At 35.9% G+C, this 16,168-nt stretch overlaps 1 protein-coding gene across 2 annotated transcripts in view; it reads left to right on the top strand.

Moving 5' to 3' along the window:
* The window catches only part of BANK1 (B cell scaffold protein with ankyrin repeats 1), a 393,852-nt gene that overhangs the window by 53,699 nt on the left and 323,985 nt on the right, over positions 1-16,168 (top strand). For both annotated transcript variants that reach the window (XM_020988297.2, XM_078148555.1), the window contains exon 2: positions 2,792-3,190. In XM_020988297.2, coding sequence (XP_020843956.1) covers positions 2,792-3,190 — 399 coding nt within the window. The remainder of the gene's footprint in view (positions 1-2,791; positions 3,191-16,168) is intronic.

Raw genomic sequence — 16,168 nt, 5'->3', positions numbered from 1 at the left:
GATTATATCAAAATCAATGTGTATGTATTTGTCATTTCTTCCCCCATTCTGGCTGTCACTCTCTCCTTTGCAATTCCTCAGCTTTTCTCCACTGGTAACTGGTTAAAAGAACATAACATTGAAGGGATACATCATGTAATCTTTCTCCATCATGGAAGATAAAAACATGGATCTTTAAAAACATCAGTAATTATATGAAGAGAAGAAATCTTCCTACATCCTATGTTGATAAATGCAATAGGAAGGATTTTAATTTATGATTTCATTACTCTGAGCTATAATTGGTTAATCTTGTTTTGTTGGTGATTTTTTTTATTTCTTTCATAAAAAGCAGTTGTTTATATGAATGTTCTTCAGTTTAATGAGTTTGGGATGAATACTAAGTTTTAAGAGTTCATGAATAATTAATTAGCATCTTGTTATTGGATACAACATTTTCCAATCGCTTTTTATGGTAGAATTTTCAAAGTGAGCTTGGACTTAGTGGGTGCTTATGACACATATTGTCATTTGTTTTATGTTTTCAACCTAGAAATTTTTATTTTTAATAGACATTTTTCAAATGATTTAATTACATCTCTTAATAGCCATTTGTCTTGATTATGATTAAAACCTTTTTAATAAAAAACATTCTGATTCTTTTTGTTTTGTTTTGTTTTGGTGAGGCAATTGGGGTTAAGTGATTTGCCCAGAGTCATACAGCTAGTGAATATTATGTGTCTGAAGCTGGATTTGAACTCAGGACCTCCTGACTCCAGGGCTGGAGCTCTATCAACTGTGCCACCTAGCTGCCCCGACAATCTGATATTTGTATTACAATCTCCATTCTTCATTATTATTATTATTGTTGTTGTTGTTGTTGTTGTTGTTGTTGTTGTTGTTTGCTGATGCTGCTTTTTGGTGAGCCAATCAGGGTTAAGTGACTTGCCCAGAGTCACACAGCTAGTGAGTGTTATGTGTCTGAGGCTAGATTTGAACTAGATCCTCCTGACTCCGTACCGGTGCTGTATCGACTGTGCCACCTAAATGCCTCAACATTCTGATATTTGTATTACAATTTCCACACTTTCTTCTTCATCTTCTTCTTCTTCTTCCTCTTCCTCTTCTTCTTCTTCTTCTTCTTCTTCCTCTTCTTCTTCTTCCTCTTCTTCTTCTTCTTCCTCTTCTTCTCTTCTCCTCTTCCTCTTCTTCTTGCTTTTTGATGAGGCAACCAGGGTTAAGTGACTTGCCCAAGGTCACACAGCTAGTAAGTGTTAAATGTCTGAATCTGGATTTGAACTCAGGTCCTCCTGACTCCAAGGCCAGAGCTCTATCCACTGAACCACCTAGCTGACCCCATTCTTTATTATTTCATTGTATTGCCAGCATGCTACCAAGTGGTAGTGAGACCAGCCACTTAAAAAAAAAAATAAGGTAGCTGGGTCAGTTACCCTTTGTGAGCTGCCTATATAGCTTTGATTCTCATCTTTGAGGCATCTTAGTACAAAGCCTCTAGTTTATTCAAGAACTTAGGGAGGAGCGTTAAATGACTGAGGTCTATAGGTGTCATATTCATGAATGGAGGAGAAGGATGAATGAATGAGAAGGCATTTATTGACTGTTTACTTTATGTAAATATTAATTACATAAATAAATTAAAGGAAAACTATGAAAATAAATAAAATGACTATCTTAAATTTTGTGTATCAATTGCTACATAGATACATGTAAAAGATAAAAGTCCATTGAAATGGTTTCATCTAGAAAAGAGAAACCTGAAATGAAATGAAATGTTGCTCTTTACATATTATTGCACAGCACATTGTGATTTTCTTAAGCCGTTATGGGATCATAAGATAAGCGATAAAGAATACAATGTCTTTTGGAAGAATTCTAGTCCAGCTGTCTCATCATTTTCTATTTTGTATCATGACTGATGAACCACTAAGCCCCTTGAGGACAGGGATCATACCTCTGTGTGTGTGTATGCATATGTATGTGTGTGTATGTTCCTAGCATTACAGGATTTAAAAAAAAATGTTTTTTGAATTAAATTAATTTTGTATAAAAAGGTAGTGTGTACGGGGGGGAACATAGGAGTACAATTAAATTCCACAAAACAACAGAATAAGAAAAAGAGGTGGGTCTTTTTCTCTGGACAAGTGATTAAAGTTGGAGATGTGGAATAAGAATTATAAGGTATAGCAAAGGAAGGGAATACATATTCATATAGTGTCTACCGTGTACCAGGTTACTGTTTTTTTTTTTAATTTTGTTTTTATGGTTGTTTGTTTTAGTTTTTGTTTTGCAAATATCTTATTGGCTTTTCTCAACAACCCTGGCAGGTAGGGTTATTATCCTCATTTTATAATTGAAGAAACGGAGGTAAACAGAAGTTAGGTGATTTATGCAGAGTCATACAGCTAGTAAATGTCTGAGGCCATATTTAAGCTTTGGTCATCTTGACTCCAGGCCAAGGATTCTATGCACTGTGCCACCATCTTCTTTCTCTAGTATGGGCTCATCAAAAGGAGAGATAGTACCAGCATGACTTATAAGAAGTTTTTCCACCCATGCAATGATGAAAATGATGTACATTAACTGGGGTTATGAGTACAGGTAATGATTATACTCTCTCCCTGCAGGGGCTGGAGTAGTATGGCTACTGTGATGGAATTTACTTAATTTTGGTCACTGCAGCAAATAATTGAGAATATTTTTTGTATAAGTTATTCAGAGTTTCCAAAGGATACTATAATAAGTAGCCAATATTTTAAATACTAGATGATGACTGGGATTTGTCTTTTCACAGAAAACATAAAGAACCTGCTGATGCTATATGAAGAAGAAGCTGAGGAATGGGCTGTGTACCTGAGAGACGTCCTCCTCCATGTTGTAGAGATGGAGGCGATGCTATTGTATAGCTTGGCCAACTCCTCTGACCGGCATTTGGACTTGCTGGGCTTAAACTCTTACAAATGCAAACTACTGATATTATCACATAGCCTCCTGAAAGGTCTGACCCCTAGGAAATGCCGCTTTTTGGACAGGCTGCTCCATTCCCCAGAGAGTGTGGTCATCCTACTCTGTGGAGTAAATAGCTCAGATGAGCTTTATGAATTATTAACCATCTCCCGAGGCAGCCAGGAGATCTCTACTGAGCAGGAGCCAGAAGAATACATCTCAGTGATCAGGAGCGTCATAGAAAGAGGTACTATTTATCTAGTCTATTTAATCTTAAATTTAGTTCTGTTTCTTTTAGCCAAAGAATAAATTATAATGTTAGGTCAAAAAAGAAAAAGAGAAGGAAAACCACATTATTAAATGGTATGGTACCGTTCCTTTCTATGTAATCAAAGCAGATCTCTTGTATCCATTCCAGCCAACCCTTGCCACTAAGTTTAAAAAACAAATGGCTGTCTTATTTGATAGCCCTATAAATGATAAATACCTTTGAGAATTGGGGAAGAGGGTTCCCTCCATTAGCTGACCTGTTCTGACTCATTTATTGCCTGTACCAAGGATGGAGATGACCAGTACCAGTGCCATGAGAGTGCAATTGGAGTCAGAGCTGCCATAGGCAGAAATGCTGATAATGGCTTAATAATTATAATCTTTTAAAAAAAAATTAATTATACCTTTTGGTTTCATATCACCTTTATTGCCAAATACCATTCTCCACTCCCACTTCCCAGTCACAGATCCTTCCAGTGATACAGTAGGTACCTTGAGGTAACAGGGAGCCCTGGGCTTTATCATGTGGAAAAATAGCATAGCCAGACCAATATTTTATTTTTTCATTTTTTTTAAATTTTATTAATTTATTTTGATTTATCAACAATCACTTCCATATGCTTTTGAGTTGAAAATTTTTCTCTCCCTTCCTCCCCCCCATCCTCCCCAAGACAGTGCACAATCTGATACAGGCTTTACATTTACATACCCATTAAACATATTTTCACGTTAGTGAAGTTGTAAGTGAAAATTAAGAACAATAGGAAGAACCATCAGAAAGATGAAACAAAACTCAACAGAAGGTAAAAATAAGTGATAGCGATTCAACTTCCATAGTTCTTTCTTTGTATGTGGACAGCATTTTCCATCCTGAGGCGTCTGGAGATGTCTTAGATCCTTGTAATGCTGAGAAGGGTTCAGTTTAACATTCTTAGTCATTGCATAATGTGGCTGTTATTGTGTACAAAGTCCTCTTGGTTCTGCTCACTTCACTCAGCATCAGACCATATAAGTCTTTCCAGGTTTTTCTGAAGTCAGCCTGTTCATCATTTCTTATAGCACAATAGTATTCCATTACATTCATATACCACAACTTGCTCAGCCATTCCCCAATTGATGGGCATCCTCTCAATTTCCAATTCTTTGCCACCACAAAAAGAGCTGCTATGAATATTTTTGTACATGTGGGTCCTTTTCCCATTTGTTGATCTTTTGGGATATAGCTCTAGAAGTGCTATTGCTGGATCAAAGGGTATGCACATTTTTGTAGCCCTTTGGGCATAGTTCCAAATTGTTCTCCAAAATGGTTGGATCATTTCACAACTCCACCAACAATGTATTAGCGTTCCAATTTTCCCACATCTTCTCCAACATTTATCATTTTCCTGTTTTGTCATGTTGGCCAATCTGATAGGTGTGATGTGGTACCTCAGAGTTGTTTTGATTTGCATTTCTCTAATCAATAATGATTTAGAGCATTTTTTCATATGACTATAGATGGCTTTAATTTCTTCATCTGAGAACTGTCTGTTCATATCCTTTGACCATTTATCAATTGGGGAATGGCTTGTGTTCTTATAAATTTGTCTTAATTCTCTATATATTTTAGAAATGAGGCCTTTATCAGAGAGACTGGGTTGTAAAAATTCTTTCCCAATTTTCTACCTTCCTTCTAATCTTAGTTGCATTGGCTTTGTTTGTGCAAAAACTTTTCAATTTAATGTAATCAAAATTATCCATTTTGCTTTTCATAATGTTCTCTATCTCCTGTTTGGTCATGAATTCTTCTGTTCTCCATAGATCTGATAGGTAAACTATTCCTTGTTCTCCCAGTTTACTTATGGTATCAGCCTTTATATCTAAGTCATGAACCCATTTTGACTTTATTTTGGTATATGGTGTGAGATTTGGGCCTAGTTTCTGCCATACTCTTTTCCAGTTTTCCCAGCAGTTTTTTTCAAAGAGTGGGTTCTTATCCCAGAAGCTGGGGTCTTTGGGTTTATCAAATAATAGATTACTATAGTCATTGACTACTGTGTCTTGCATATTTAACCTATTCCACTGATCCACCTCCCTATTTCTTAGCCAGTACCAAGCAGTTTTGATGATTGCTGCTTTATAATACAATTTAAGATCTGGAATTGCTAGGCCACCTTCCCCTGCATTTCTTTTCATTAGTTCCTTTGATATTCTGGACCTTTTGTTTTTCCAAATGAATCTTGTTATTATATTTTCTAACTCTATAAAATAATTTCTTGGTAGTTTGATTGGTATGGCACTGAACAAGTAAATTAGCTTAGGTAGGATGGTCATTTTTATTATATTAGCTCGGCCTACCCATGAGCAACTGATGTTTTTCCAATTATTTAGATCTGATTTTATTTGTGTGAAAAGTGTTTTGTGATTGTGTTCATAGAGTTCCTGGGTTTGTTTTGGGAGGTAGACTCCTAAATATTTTATAATGGCCAGAAAATGTTTTAGAAAAACTCACCTCTTTTTGTATGATTTTCTAATCCTGAGCTGCAGACTGACATTTCCCCTGAGCTACTGTCTTGAATTTCCAGTTATTTGTGCCTGTTCTGGCAAGAGCATCCTTCTGGTCCCTAGAATACAGTATGTCTAAAATTGAAATCATTATTTTCCACTTCTTCCCTATGCCCAAACTATTTCTTCCTGTTGACTTCCCTGTTTACTTCAGCAGTGCTAAACTCTTGTTCAGAAACCTGAGGCCATTTTTCATTAGTCCTTCTCCCTTCTATCTGTCTACACTGTGATTCAAAAGTTCCCTTGTTTCTGTCATATACGTTCGTGTATGTGTTGTGTTTACATGTATAATTATGTGTGTGTATCTATATCTATGGCTCTTTCTATGTATATATGTATGTGTGTATATTTGTACATATACATATTACATATATATGCTTGATAGAATATAAGTTCCTTCAAAGCAAGGACTAATGTGTTTGTCTCCACACCACAATGCTTAAAACCAGTGTACATATTAATAAATGTGATTGATTCGCTGAAGTGAGGAAAACCTGGGTTTGAATCCCGTTATATATACTTTCTGTGTGACCATGGGTAAGTCACCTAACCCCTGAAACCCTTGTAAAGTGGCAGTAATAATCTGTGCCAATTTCTTGGAGCCACCATGAAGCTCAAGTAAAATAATATACATAAAGCACTGTGCAAAACAATGAGTGCCATCTATGCCAGCTATTAATATTGTTGTTGTTATTATCATTGTTGTTACTATTATTTGAATTTCCTTCAGGCTCTCTTTACTTTCTATTCCACCCTATAAGCTGCTCCTGGATTTGTCCCTTCACTGTCCTGAACAGGAATATTTAGCAGTTTTTATTGCCTATTGAGAAAAGCTCCAAAGTCTTAGCTAGATCCCAATCTGTCTTTCCAGTCTTACCTGCCATTATACTTCCATATAACCTCTGTATTCTACCTAAGAAATTCTACTGTCATTATAATCTTCCTTCTGTCTAGAAAGCCCTATCTCCAGGTCTACCCTTTGAAAACCTCCCCAGCCTTTAGGACTCAGTACAAATTATTTCCCTTCTAATCAGTCCTATGCTGCAATTATAAATGCTCCCTCTGTCTTTTGGAAATCCTACAATATTCATTTTGTACTATTTATATGAAATTTATCTTACATTGGCTTACATGGTAGTTTAAATAGGGACAATATAATAAAGTGTAAATAACTCTGGACTTGAAGTCAGAAGGATCTGGGTTCTGATACCAACTTTGTTATTCATTGTGTGACCTGAGGCAAATTGCTTAAAGTCTCTGCATTTTCCTCATTTGTAAAATGATGGTGGTTAGGCTAGGTGGTCTCCAAGATCAGAATCTATAGAGATGATTTCTCATCACATCAATTAGATTGTGATTCTACTTGAGGGCAAGGACCTCGTTTCCTGTGTATTTATTTCCCCTATATGAGACAGCATTGTCCACAAAGAATATTCAAATATTTTTTTGAATTAAGGGACACATGAGACAGAAAATTCTCTCATCCATAGGTTAAGTGAGGTTATGAGGAAATGAATGCCCTGGAACATTATAGATCAGGAGGGCATCACAAATGAGAGGAAAGATGGATCCCAAATTTCACTGAGCATATTTGAAAGTTTTATCTAATCCATATCCATGAGGCACATCATCTCCAGTGATCCCAAGAATTATTTTTCTCTTTATTTTTGCTTTTAAATTTATTTTCCTTTCATCACCACGAACATTCCATTAAGGAAATCATTATATTTTGCCTGAGGATTTGTAGACACTTTAGCAAATTTTTAAAAACAACAGCATGTCTTAGTGATTCCAATTATTGCAAAGAGAATTGGCTTTAAAAGGTTCAAAAGAAGACAGAGAATCTTCTGAAACATTTGAGATTTAATCACTTGCTTTCCTTAAAGGAAGCATTCAGTGATCTTTATTGGAAAAACGGGTAATTGACAACCTGCTATCTGGAAATACTTGTCTTTTATATCTTATGCCTGGTTCTCTCCAACACTATTACCACCAAATGTCAATTAAGAGGGAAAGCTCAGGGGGTACATTTCTTTTATTTTTCAAAAACGATTCTATAATTCATGGGTTGCCATGGAATTTTTGTATTCTGTTTTAAAATGATCACACGTTTGAGTACCTGTGACATGAATTATAAGGTGCGCTTGAAATCAAGGTTGAATCAAAGAGATTAATTCTGTATACTAATAGATTTTTTCAAAAGAAAAGGAATGAGCATTCATTAAGTATCCCCCATGTGCCACGCATTGTGCTAAGAGCTTTTGTTAATATTATCTCCTCATCTTCACAAAATCCCTGTGCTATTATTATCTCTATCTTGTATTTGAAGAAACTGAAGTAAACTGGCCCTGAGTCACCCAGCTAGTAAGTGTCTAAGGCTAGATTTGAACCCAAGTATTCTAGGGCTCTATCCACTGAGACACCTAGCTGATTAAAAAAAAAAGAATAGAACAGCATCTATAGGCACATTAAACATGCATGCATGCATATACTGATGTGTTCTATTATACATTTATACATGCATACATACGTGAATGTATACATGTGCATGTTTATATATGTGTATAGAATATTACCACAGCTGTACCGTGCATATATATGTGTATATATATATATATATATATATATATATATATATATATATATATATATACATATATATATGTATATGTATATATATATATATATACATGTGTTCTATTATGCACACACATGAATTATGTATATTGTATGTTTGCATTTTTATGTATGTGTGTATTTTGTGTGTACAAAACATAAGCTGTGTATGTGCATATGCAGATAGATAGATAGATAGATAGATAGATAGATAGATAGATAGATAGATATAGCCCCATGTCTGTATGTGTGTATACATATGTATATATGTGCAGATACAGATAAATATCTAGCTCTTTATATCTGTCAATTTATCATCTATCTTTAGGACTATACTTGTGATTTAACTGGTATATGGAATTCCTGGGTGAGGAAACTTCCTTGATTAAGGCATTGTGGCACTGTCTTTGCAAATTACAATCCTAGAAAGTCACCTAGAGACTGAGGGACTTGTTCAGTATCAAGTAGGTCTTCCTGGCTTTGAGGACAGCTCTTTATGTATCCATTCCAGGCTATCTCTTTATCTATAAGCATGTGTGTATATGTGTGTGTGTGTGTATGTGTGTGTGTGTGTATATGCATATGTATATGTATATGTATATGTATATGTATATGTATATGTATATGTATATGTATGTGTATGTGTATGTGTATGTGTATGTGTATGTGTATGTGTGTGTGTGTGTGTATGTGTATATGTATATGTATATGTATATGTATATATATGTATGCACATGCATATATATACATGTGTATATGTATATATGTATGTGTGCATATGCATATGCATATGTATATATGTGTATATATGTATATGTGTGTATATATATACACACACGCACGCATACATATATACACATACATATATATGCATATATATACATAATATATTATTGTCTGATTTATCAATAAATTATCAGTCAAATGCAAACATTTAAATGGTGATAAATTGCTTATGCTATGGGGTGACCATGTTATAGGTGAAGCCATATGTATAAATATGCTTGTTTCGGCTTGTCCATTTAGAAATTATCTTAGGATCTAAAGTGGCTGTGCCTTATAGAGAATTCAGGACTAAAGAATGTATTTCTATGGAGAAAAAAGTACATTTTGTGTATTTGTGTATGTGTATGTACATGTGTGTGTGTGTGTTGCTATTTTCCAAAGGTCTCAACTGGAAGTCTTTTGACTACAACTGGCACCATTTTTCTTTTCTCTGTTACTTAAAGTTTTGTGTACCCCTTAACTACTTCTGTGTAACCCCTTAGTTTACTAGCACAGTGTTGTTGAATATGACTGTGCTGTGGTCAATGGACCAACACTCCTGGCTCCTACTAAAGTTGGTATGATTATTTCAGCCAAATTAGGTATTCTTTGCATCACCACTTGGTCAATTCTGTTACTGCATAAATACTTGCTAATTTAACTGAAACTTCCAAAGTAACTATTCCCTGCCTATGAATATAGCCTTAGTAAATTCTTTTACTTGCTTATTTTAAAAAAGGCTAGAGGAAAAGGATAAAAAAGATTTTCATATGGCTCAATGACTATGCTTGTTCTTAAGTCAGCATTTCTGTTCTTTCATGAATGATCTTTACATGAAAAGGAACTTCTTTATTTCCTCTTTTCAGCATCCATGCTGCAAATGCCTTATTTTTCCTTAAAGTCTGGGAAAGTGCTACCTGTAGGAAATTTCACTGAAGCCTCCAGTGTTTTCTTTAGATTTATTTTCCTTTTCTTCCTTCCTTTGTGCATCTCAAAACAGGAATAGGCTTTCTAGAGCTTACAGAATTCTTATAGAAGTAAACCAATTGAAGTCGAGGCTCAGCAATATATACTTTTCATTCCAGATGTGCTCTCCCATCTCTGGACAGTTTCTTTCCTTCCAGGCTTGTCTCAGTTATCCCGGTTTTTCTGCTGGCATTTCACATCTGCTGCCCAGAAGGATAGTTCCAGATCTCCTGCTTTGTCTTGTCCATTGCTTTCTGATTTCATAGTCTCTGCCTATCTGTCTAGATTCTTGACCATCTGTGTTATATAATCAACCCTTTGGGGTTTGTAGCCTTCTGACAGGCACCCTCTTTGTCAGGTTTTCTGCCCCACAACATGCCATGGCATCCAACATTTTTTATACCTTCTCTTGGTTTTTGCTATACTGCTTCCCCTGGCCTTCCAGTTTTAAAAATATTTTGCACAAGAGCTTTTTATTGTTCAGTCATTTTTCAGTCACGTCCAACTGTGTGTGACCCCATTTGAGGTGTTCATGGCAAAGTTACTAGACTGGTTTGCCATTTCCTTCTGCAGTTCATTTTATATATGAGGAACCGAGGCAAAAAGGGTTAAGTGACTTTCCCAGGGTTACACAGCTAGTAAACATCTGAGACCAGATTTGAGCTCAGGAAGATGACCCTTCCTGACAGCAAGCCCAGGTCTCTATCTGCCGTGCCACCTAGCTGCCCTCTAAACTTCACAAAGACTGGCACACAACTGAAAGTAACAGCAAAATGGCATAGATAAGAGAAAAGAAGAGCTAATCTAAAACAAACATTGTTCACCTTGGAATACACACTACTTTGCTTTCTTGAAACAGATTTCACCTTCTTCATTATGCTAATGGTTAATTAAATTTAGTTCACTTATGCCAACTAAGTAATAAGGCAGAAGACAATAGGCAAACAAATGATACTTTGAAATTTCTAGAAGAAAAGAGCATTTGTTCTTCCTATATATAAGATTAAGAGTATTATTATATAATTCCCCCCAACCCCAGCCCCTTATATTGGGGCAGCTAGGTGGGGACTCATCTTTTTGAGTTCAAATCTGGCCTCAGACGCTTACTAGCTATGTGACCCTGGGCAAATCACTTAACCCTGTTTGCCTCAGTTTCCTCATCTGTAAAATGAGCTGGACAAGGAAATGGCAAATCACTAGTATCACTGCCAAGAAAGCCCCAAATGAGGCCACGAGGAGTCAGATATGACTGGAAAATGACTGAACAGCAAAAACACTTTATGTAAAATATTTTTAAAACTTTGAAGTATGTCTTTCTATTTGCTAGAAACTCTTGGAGCAGCAATCTTGCCCACATATATCATAATGTTTCCAAATTGCTACTCAATGAGAACTTAGTTGTTTTTTTTTTTAATAACACAATTGAATACAGAAAGCTTCCTGGTATAGAGAATAGCACCAAATTTGAGAGACAAGTCAATTTCCATATCTCTATTTTTAATGGACTTTTAATTTAGGTAACAATTAAGCCACTCAAAATATAAGCTTATAATGATAATTCTGCACATTGTAGCACAAAAGGTGGCACCATAATTTTCTTAATTTGAGAATGTATTAGCATTTAATAAATCACTGGCTGGCAGCTATCAAGTAGAGGAATTGGATATGGGCTTGGCTTTTTCTCTTCCTAAGAAACTAATAGTTTATTGTAACTTCAAAAGCTCCAATTAAAATGATGGATTGGTCAAAAAGCACATTATTCAAACAGTCTGAATTATAAATGTGAGTCCAGGTATCTGTAATCACACACTGGTGCATTTCCAAAGTAAATTTCTATGTTCCTCACAACCCTTAGTACTGCATGTTCAATAAAGTAGATCAATTTGTTCTTTGACTCCGTGAGGTTTGGGAGGCCATATATTTTATGTGAACCGTGATGGACCCGAAAAGTCAGGTTTCTAATGAAAAGATTTTATGCCTGCCTGTATTTATATGTCTATTTGTGCATGTACCCTTATGCTTCTGTGTTTTCTCGTATTTTCTTCTTCTATTCTTCAGGGATTCTTTAATCCTTCAAGAATAAGTACCTGCTAGCATGGATAATCATTCTACTAGTGCAGATCACAGGCCCTCTGTAACTTAGTCATTAGAAAACTGCTGTTGCCAAAAGTTCATTACCCTTTGGCCACTCTGGTGATGAGTCTGCCTACATTTAATTAGACTGGTCCTCAGACAAGAGTCAAACCGTTGTCATGACATTTCTCTCAATCAATCAATAAGAATGTATTCACTGTGTGTCAGGCACTGTGCTAAGAGACTGGGCTACAAAAATAAAAGGTCAAGCAGGTTTATGACCTCAAGGAACTTCCATTCCACTGGGGGAGACACCACGCAGATATATAAATCTATACAAATTAAATACAAACTCGCCGATTAGGTAGCTGAAGGGAATAGGAAAAGCCTCAAAAAAAAAAAAAGGTTGGAATTTGAGTCAAACTTGGCAGGTAACGAGAGAATCTCAGATGTGATGGTAAGAAATAAGAACACTTCACGCCTCTGCTAAGGCATGAGAAGGGTGGAAGGTGAATGTAATGGAAGGTGAAACATCACCTGTGAGTAAGAGCAAGAAAGGCATCCCGTAAAAGAGAAATAACACACAATAAGATTGGAAGAGTAGGGTATAGGGAGGCTATGGAATGCTTTCAGTGTCAAACAAAGGAGTTTACATATGATCCCAGAAGAGAGGCTCTGTGTCATAATAATAATAACTAACATTAATATAGCATTTTAAGGTTTACATTGCACTTTACAAGTTTTATTTCCTTTGTTCCTCATAACTCTGTAAAGTATGTACTATTATGATTCCCATTTTTCAGATAAGGAAATTGAGGCAGATAGAGGTGAAGTGACTTGCCTGGGGTCACACAGCTAGTGGGGTCCAAAATTCTAATCTGCCTGAGTCCAAATCCAATCTATCCACTGCACCGCTTAGCTTGTTGGCTAATAGTGATAACATATGTTGTTAGGTATTACTGATCCCCTTTTCAGTGTATTGAGCCTGTGCTCAAGTCTATGGACCTCTTCTCAGAATAATATTTTTAAATATATAACATTAAATACATAGCATTATAAAAGAAATTATATTGAAATTATATTTATTTTGGATTTATATATCAGTTATTGAAATACAAGTGTTACAACGTTAAAGAAAAAACAAGTTCATGGAATCCATATTGAGAAACACAGTCCTAGAGATAATAGGGAGTTATCAGAGTTAATTACACAGGGTAATGACATAGTTGGACCTGTGTTTTAGGAATGTGATTTTGGCAGATTTATGGAGGATAGATTGGGAAGGGAGGAGACTTGAGGCAGGAAAACCAATGAGGAGGAATTGCAGTAGTTCGAGGGAGGGGTGTTGAGGGCCTGAACTAAGAGTGACAGCCACATGGATGGAAAGAAAAGGATAGATAAAAAGGATGTTATTGAGGTAGCATAAACGAGACTTGGGCAACTGATTGACTGAATAGGTCAAGGACAAGTAAAGAGTTAAGTATGACTCCAAAGTGGCAATCCTAGATGCCTGGGAAAATGGCAGCATCTTTAAGACCTTCGAGAGTTTGAACTCCATTGATACAGCATTCAAAAGCATTAGCAGCTGGGTGGTACAATGGTTAGCACTGGATGTGGCATCAAGACCCTAGATCACATCCTGCCTCAGATACTTCCTTACTGCATGACCCTGAGAAAGTCATTTCATTTCTCTCAGACTGTTTCTTCATCTGTAAAATAGAGAGAATAATACAAGGTAGTTGTGAGGGTCAAATGAGATAACATGTAAAGCTCTTTGCAAGGCTTAAACACTATTATTGTCATTATTACCAGAATCAAGTTTCATGACCCAGTGAGGCATCTGATTAGGACTACTTTCTCATTCAATTTTCCTTTCATTTTTAAAATTCCCAAAGGTAACTTTTTAGGGCCATTCTTAAACAGAGCAAAGGTAAAACTTATTCAGGTGTCGAAGTTTTAATGGAAGTTCAAAAAATTTTGTGGTATCTGTTCCTTTACTGTTTAATTTAGGAATACATTCCACATGTCAACAAAATAACATGAAGATGTTTAGTCAGAGTAGTTGTGTTCTGTGAAAGGCACACTATTTCATTGCTTCTTTGAATGCCAATCTTCTAATTCCTTCTTGTCCCAGCCTATACCAACTTCAGTTCCATTCCCCCATCAAAACTAACTCTTCTGCCTCCTCTCTAGGCACTGTGCAAGGTGACAGATAACCATCTAAAAATGCCAATCAGGGCTAACCTGCTCATGTATTCCATCTCACAGAAGTAGTAACCTCCGGTCATGCTGTTTACAACATCTCCACCCAAAGCTGCTATTTAATTAATATTCAATTCTGTATCTTCATGACTAGTATCTGAGTCTGGCTTTACTCAGTATTTTACCTGAGGGTTTGGGTTTTTTTTAACTTTTTTTTCTTTATCTGACTTTATGATAATATTATTTCAAAAAGTATATAAGTAGACCCTGTGGGAAATAAAACAGTAAAATTTTAAAAAAGGTTAAATCCTTCAATCTTTTATCAAATAAGATTTTCAGACATATACCTATCTTTGTGACCTAGGTTGTGTACGTATAACAAAATCAGTTTTAACTCTGCTGTTCGGTTCAAAGTTCTTTGTTCCTGATGGCAACTTACTGTTTGTTAATCTTAATGATTGTTTTCCTGACTGTATTTCTTTATATTATCTTCTTGTCCTGAGAAGCAATGTACACTAATGGATAGAGAGCTATCTCAGAGTCCAGAAGACCTCAATTTAAAGCCTGACTCTGACACATAATGCCTGGATAGCCCTTGGTCAATCAAGTAACCTTTGAATGGCTCCTCCAGCCTTTTAGGGCTATAAATTGCAGAACATTTTCCCATCTTCATTGGTAGAGGGAAATATCTCACCAGGAATTCCCTGTACCTCCACTTCCCTTTGCAAACTCCTTTCTGATATTTTTTCATCTCTATTTAGATTCGTTCAAGTCCTTCCCCCCACAAAAAAGAAACCTCAAAAGATAAAAATAAGAGTATTGTAGGTTGTCAAACAGTCTGCTACAGGATGGTTTTACCCAAACACTGTTTTCCTAAAGCTGTTGTTTCATACGAGGAGTCATAAGGGAGGTAAGTGAGCTTTAGCTCTGTTCATCATTCTGAGATACAATAAGTAGTTTCAGTTATTCAAATTCAATTTAAAAATAAGTGAAATACGATGCCCTAGCTTCAGCTATGCCACCAAATAGAAAGTAACAATTTTCAAGTCATGGTAGCAGATGAATTTGCCTATGTCCTTATAAGATCTATTTTTTCTATTAAAATCACACAGTTCTGGCCCATACTAAGTGATTATAATTTCCTTTTGAGTTACAATCAGAACATAGGGAACAAAATGAAATTGACACTACCCCCCAATTTTAAAAGTTCCAGACACTTGAGATCAGTCCATATTCATTTTTTTTATTTTTGAATGTTAATGTTTGCTTTGGGACCATTACACTATCAAATATATTCATAGGATTGTAGGTAATACTCATCCATCTCCTTAATAGCTTCCTGTTTGAGGAGGCTAGCTCTGCATGTTCTAATACTTATCACTTATGCAACATTCCTCATTTTCAAAGCCCTCTACAGGAATTAAGGGCAAGTCTGTACAAGAAAACAATAACTGTGAAAAATGTTTTCTAGTTCTAGATCATTACACACACAAGGCTTCCACGTAATAAATAATCACACTCCCTTTAACTCTCGTTGCTCCATTCTTATCAGGGGTTGAGCTGTGAAAGGCTCCCCTCTGAGAAGTATTTCTCCATTCTGTAGTTAAGTCTACCCCATGCAAAAATTGACTTCTTTCAAGCTTAAACCCAGAGTAGTTCTAAAACAGAACCAGAGGGCTTCTCCTCCCACAACATTACAGGAATACTGAAAAGCTTTGTGCAGTGAATAGAGATGCAGGCCTACTCATAAACAGCCTTATTACTCTTGAGCTTTATTTCTGTCTTACAG

Source organism: Phascolarctos cinereus, unplaced genomic scaffold (assembly GCF_003287225.1).
Source record: "Phascolarctos cinereus isolate Bilbo 61053 unplaced genomic scaffold, phaCin_HiC Scaffold_9;HRSCAF=440, whole genome shotgun sequence".
Taxonomy (NCBI): Eukaryota; Metazoa; Chordata; class Mammalia; order Diprotodontia; family Phascolarctidae; genus Phascolarctos; species Phascolarctos cinereus.
This window is presented reverse-complemented; position numbering and strand designations above follow the sequence as displayed.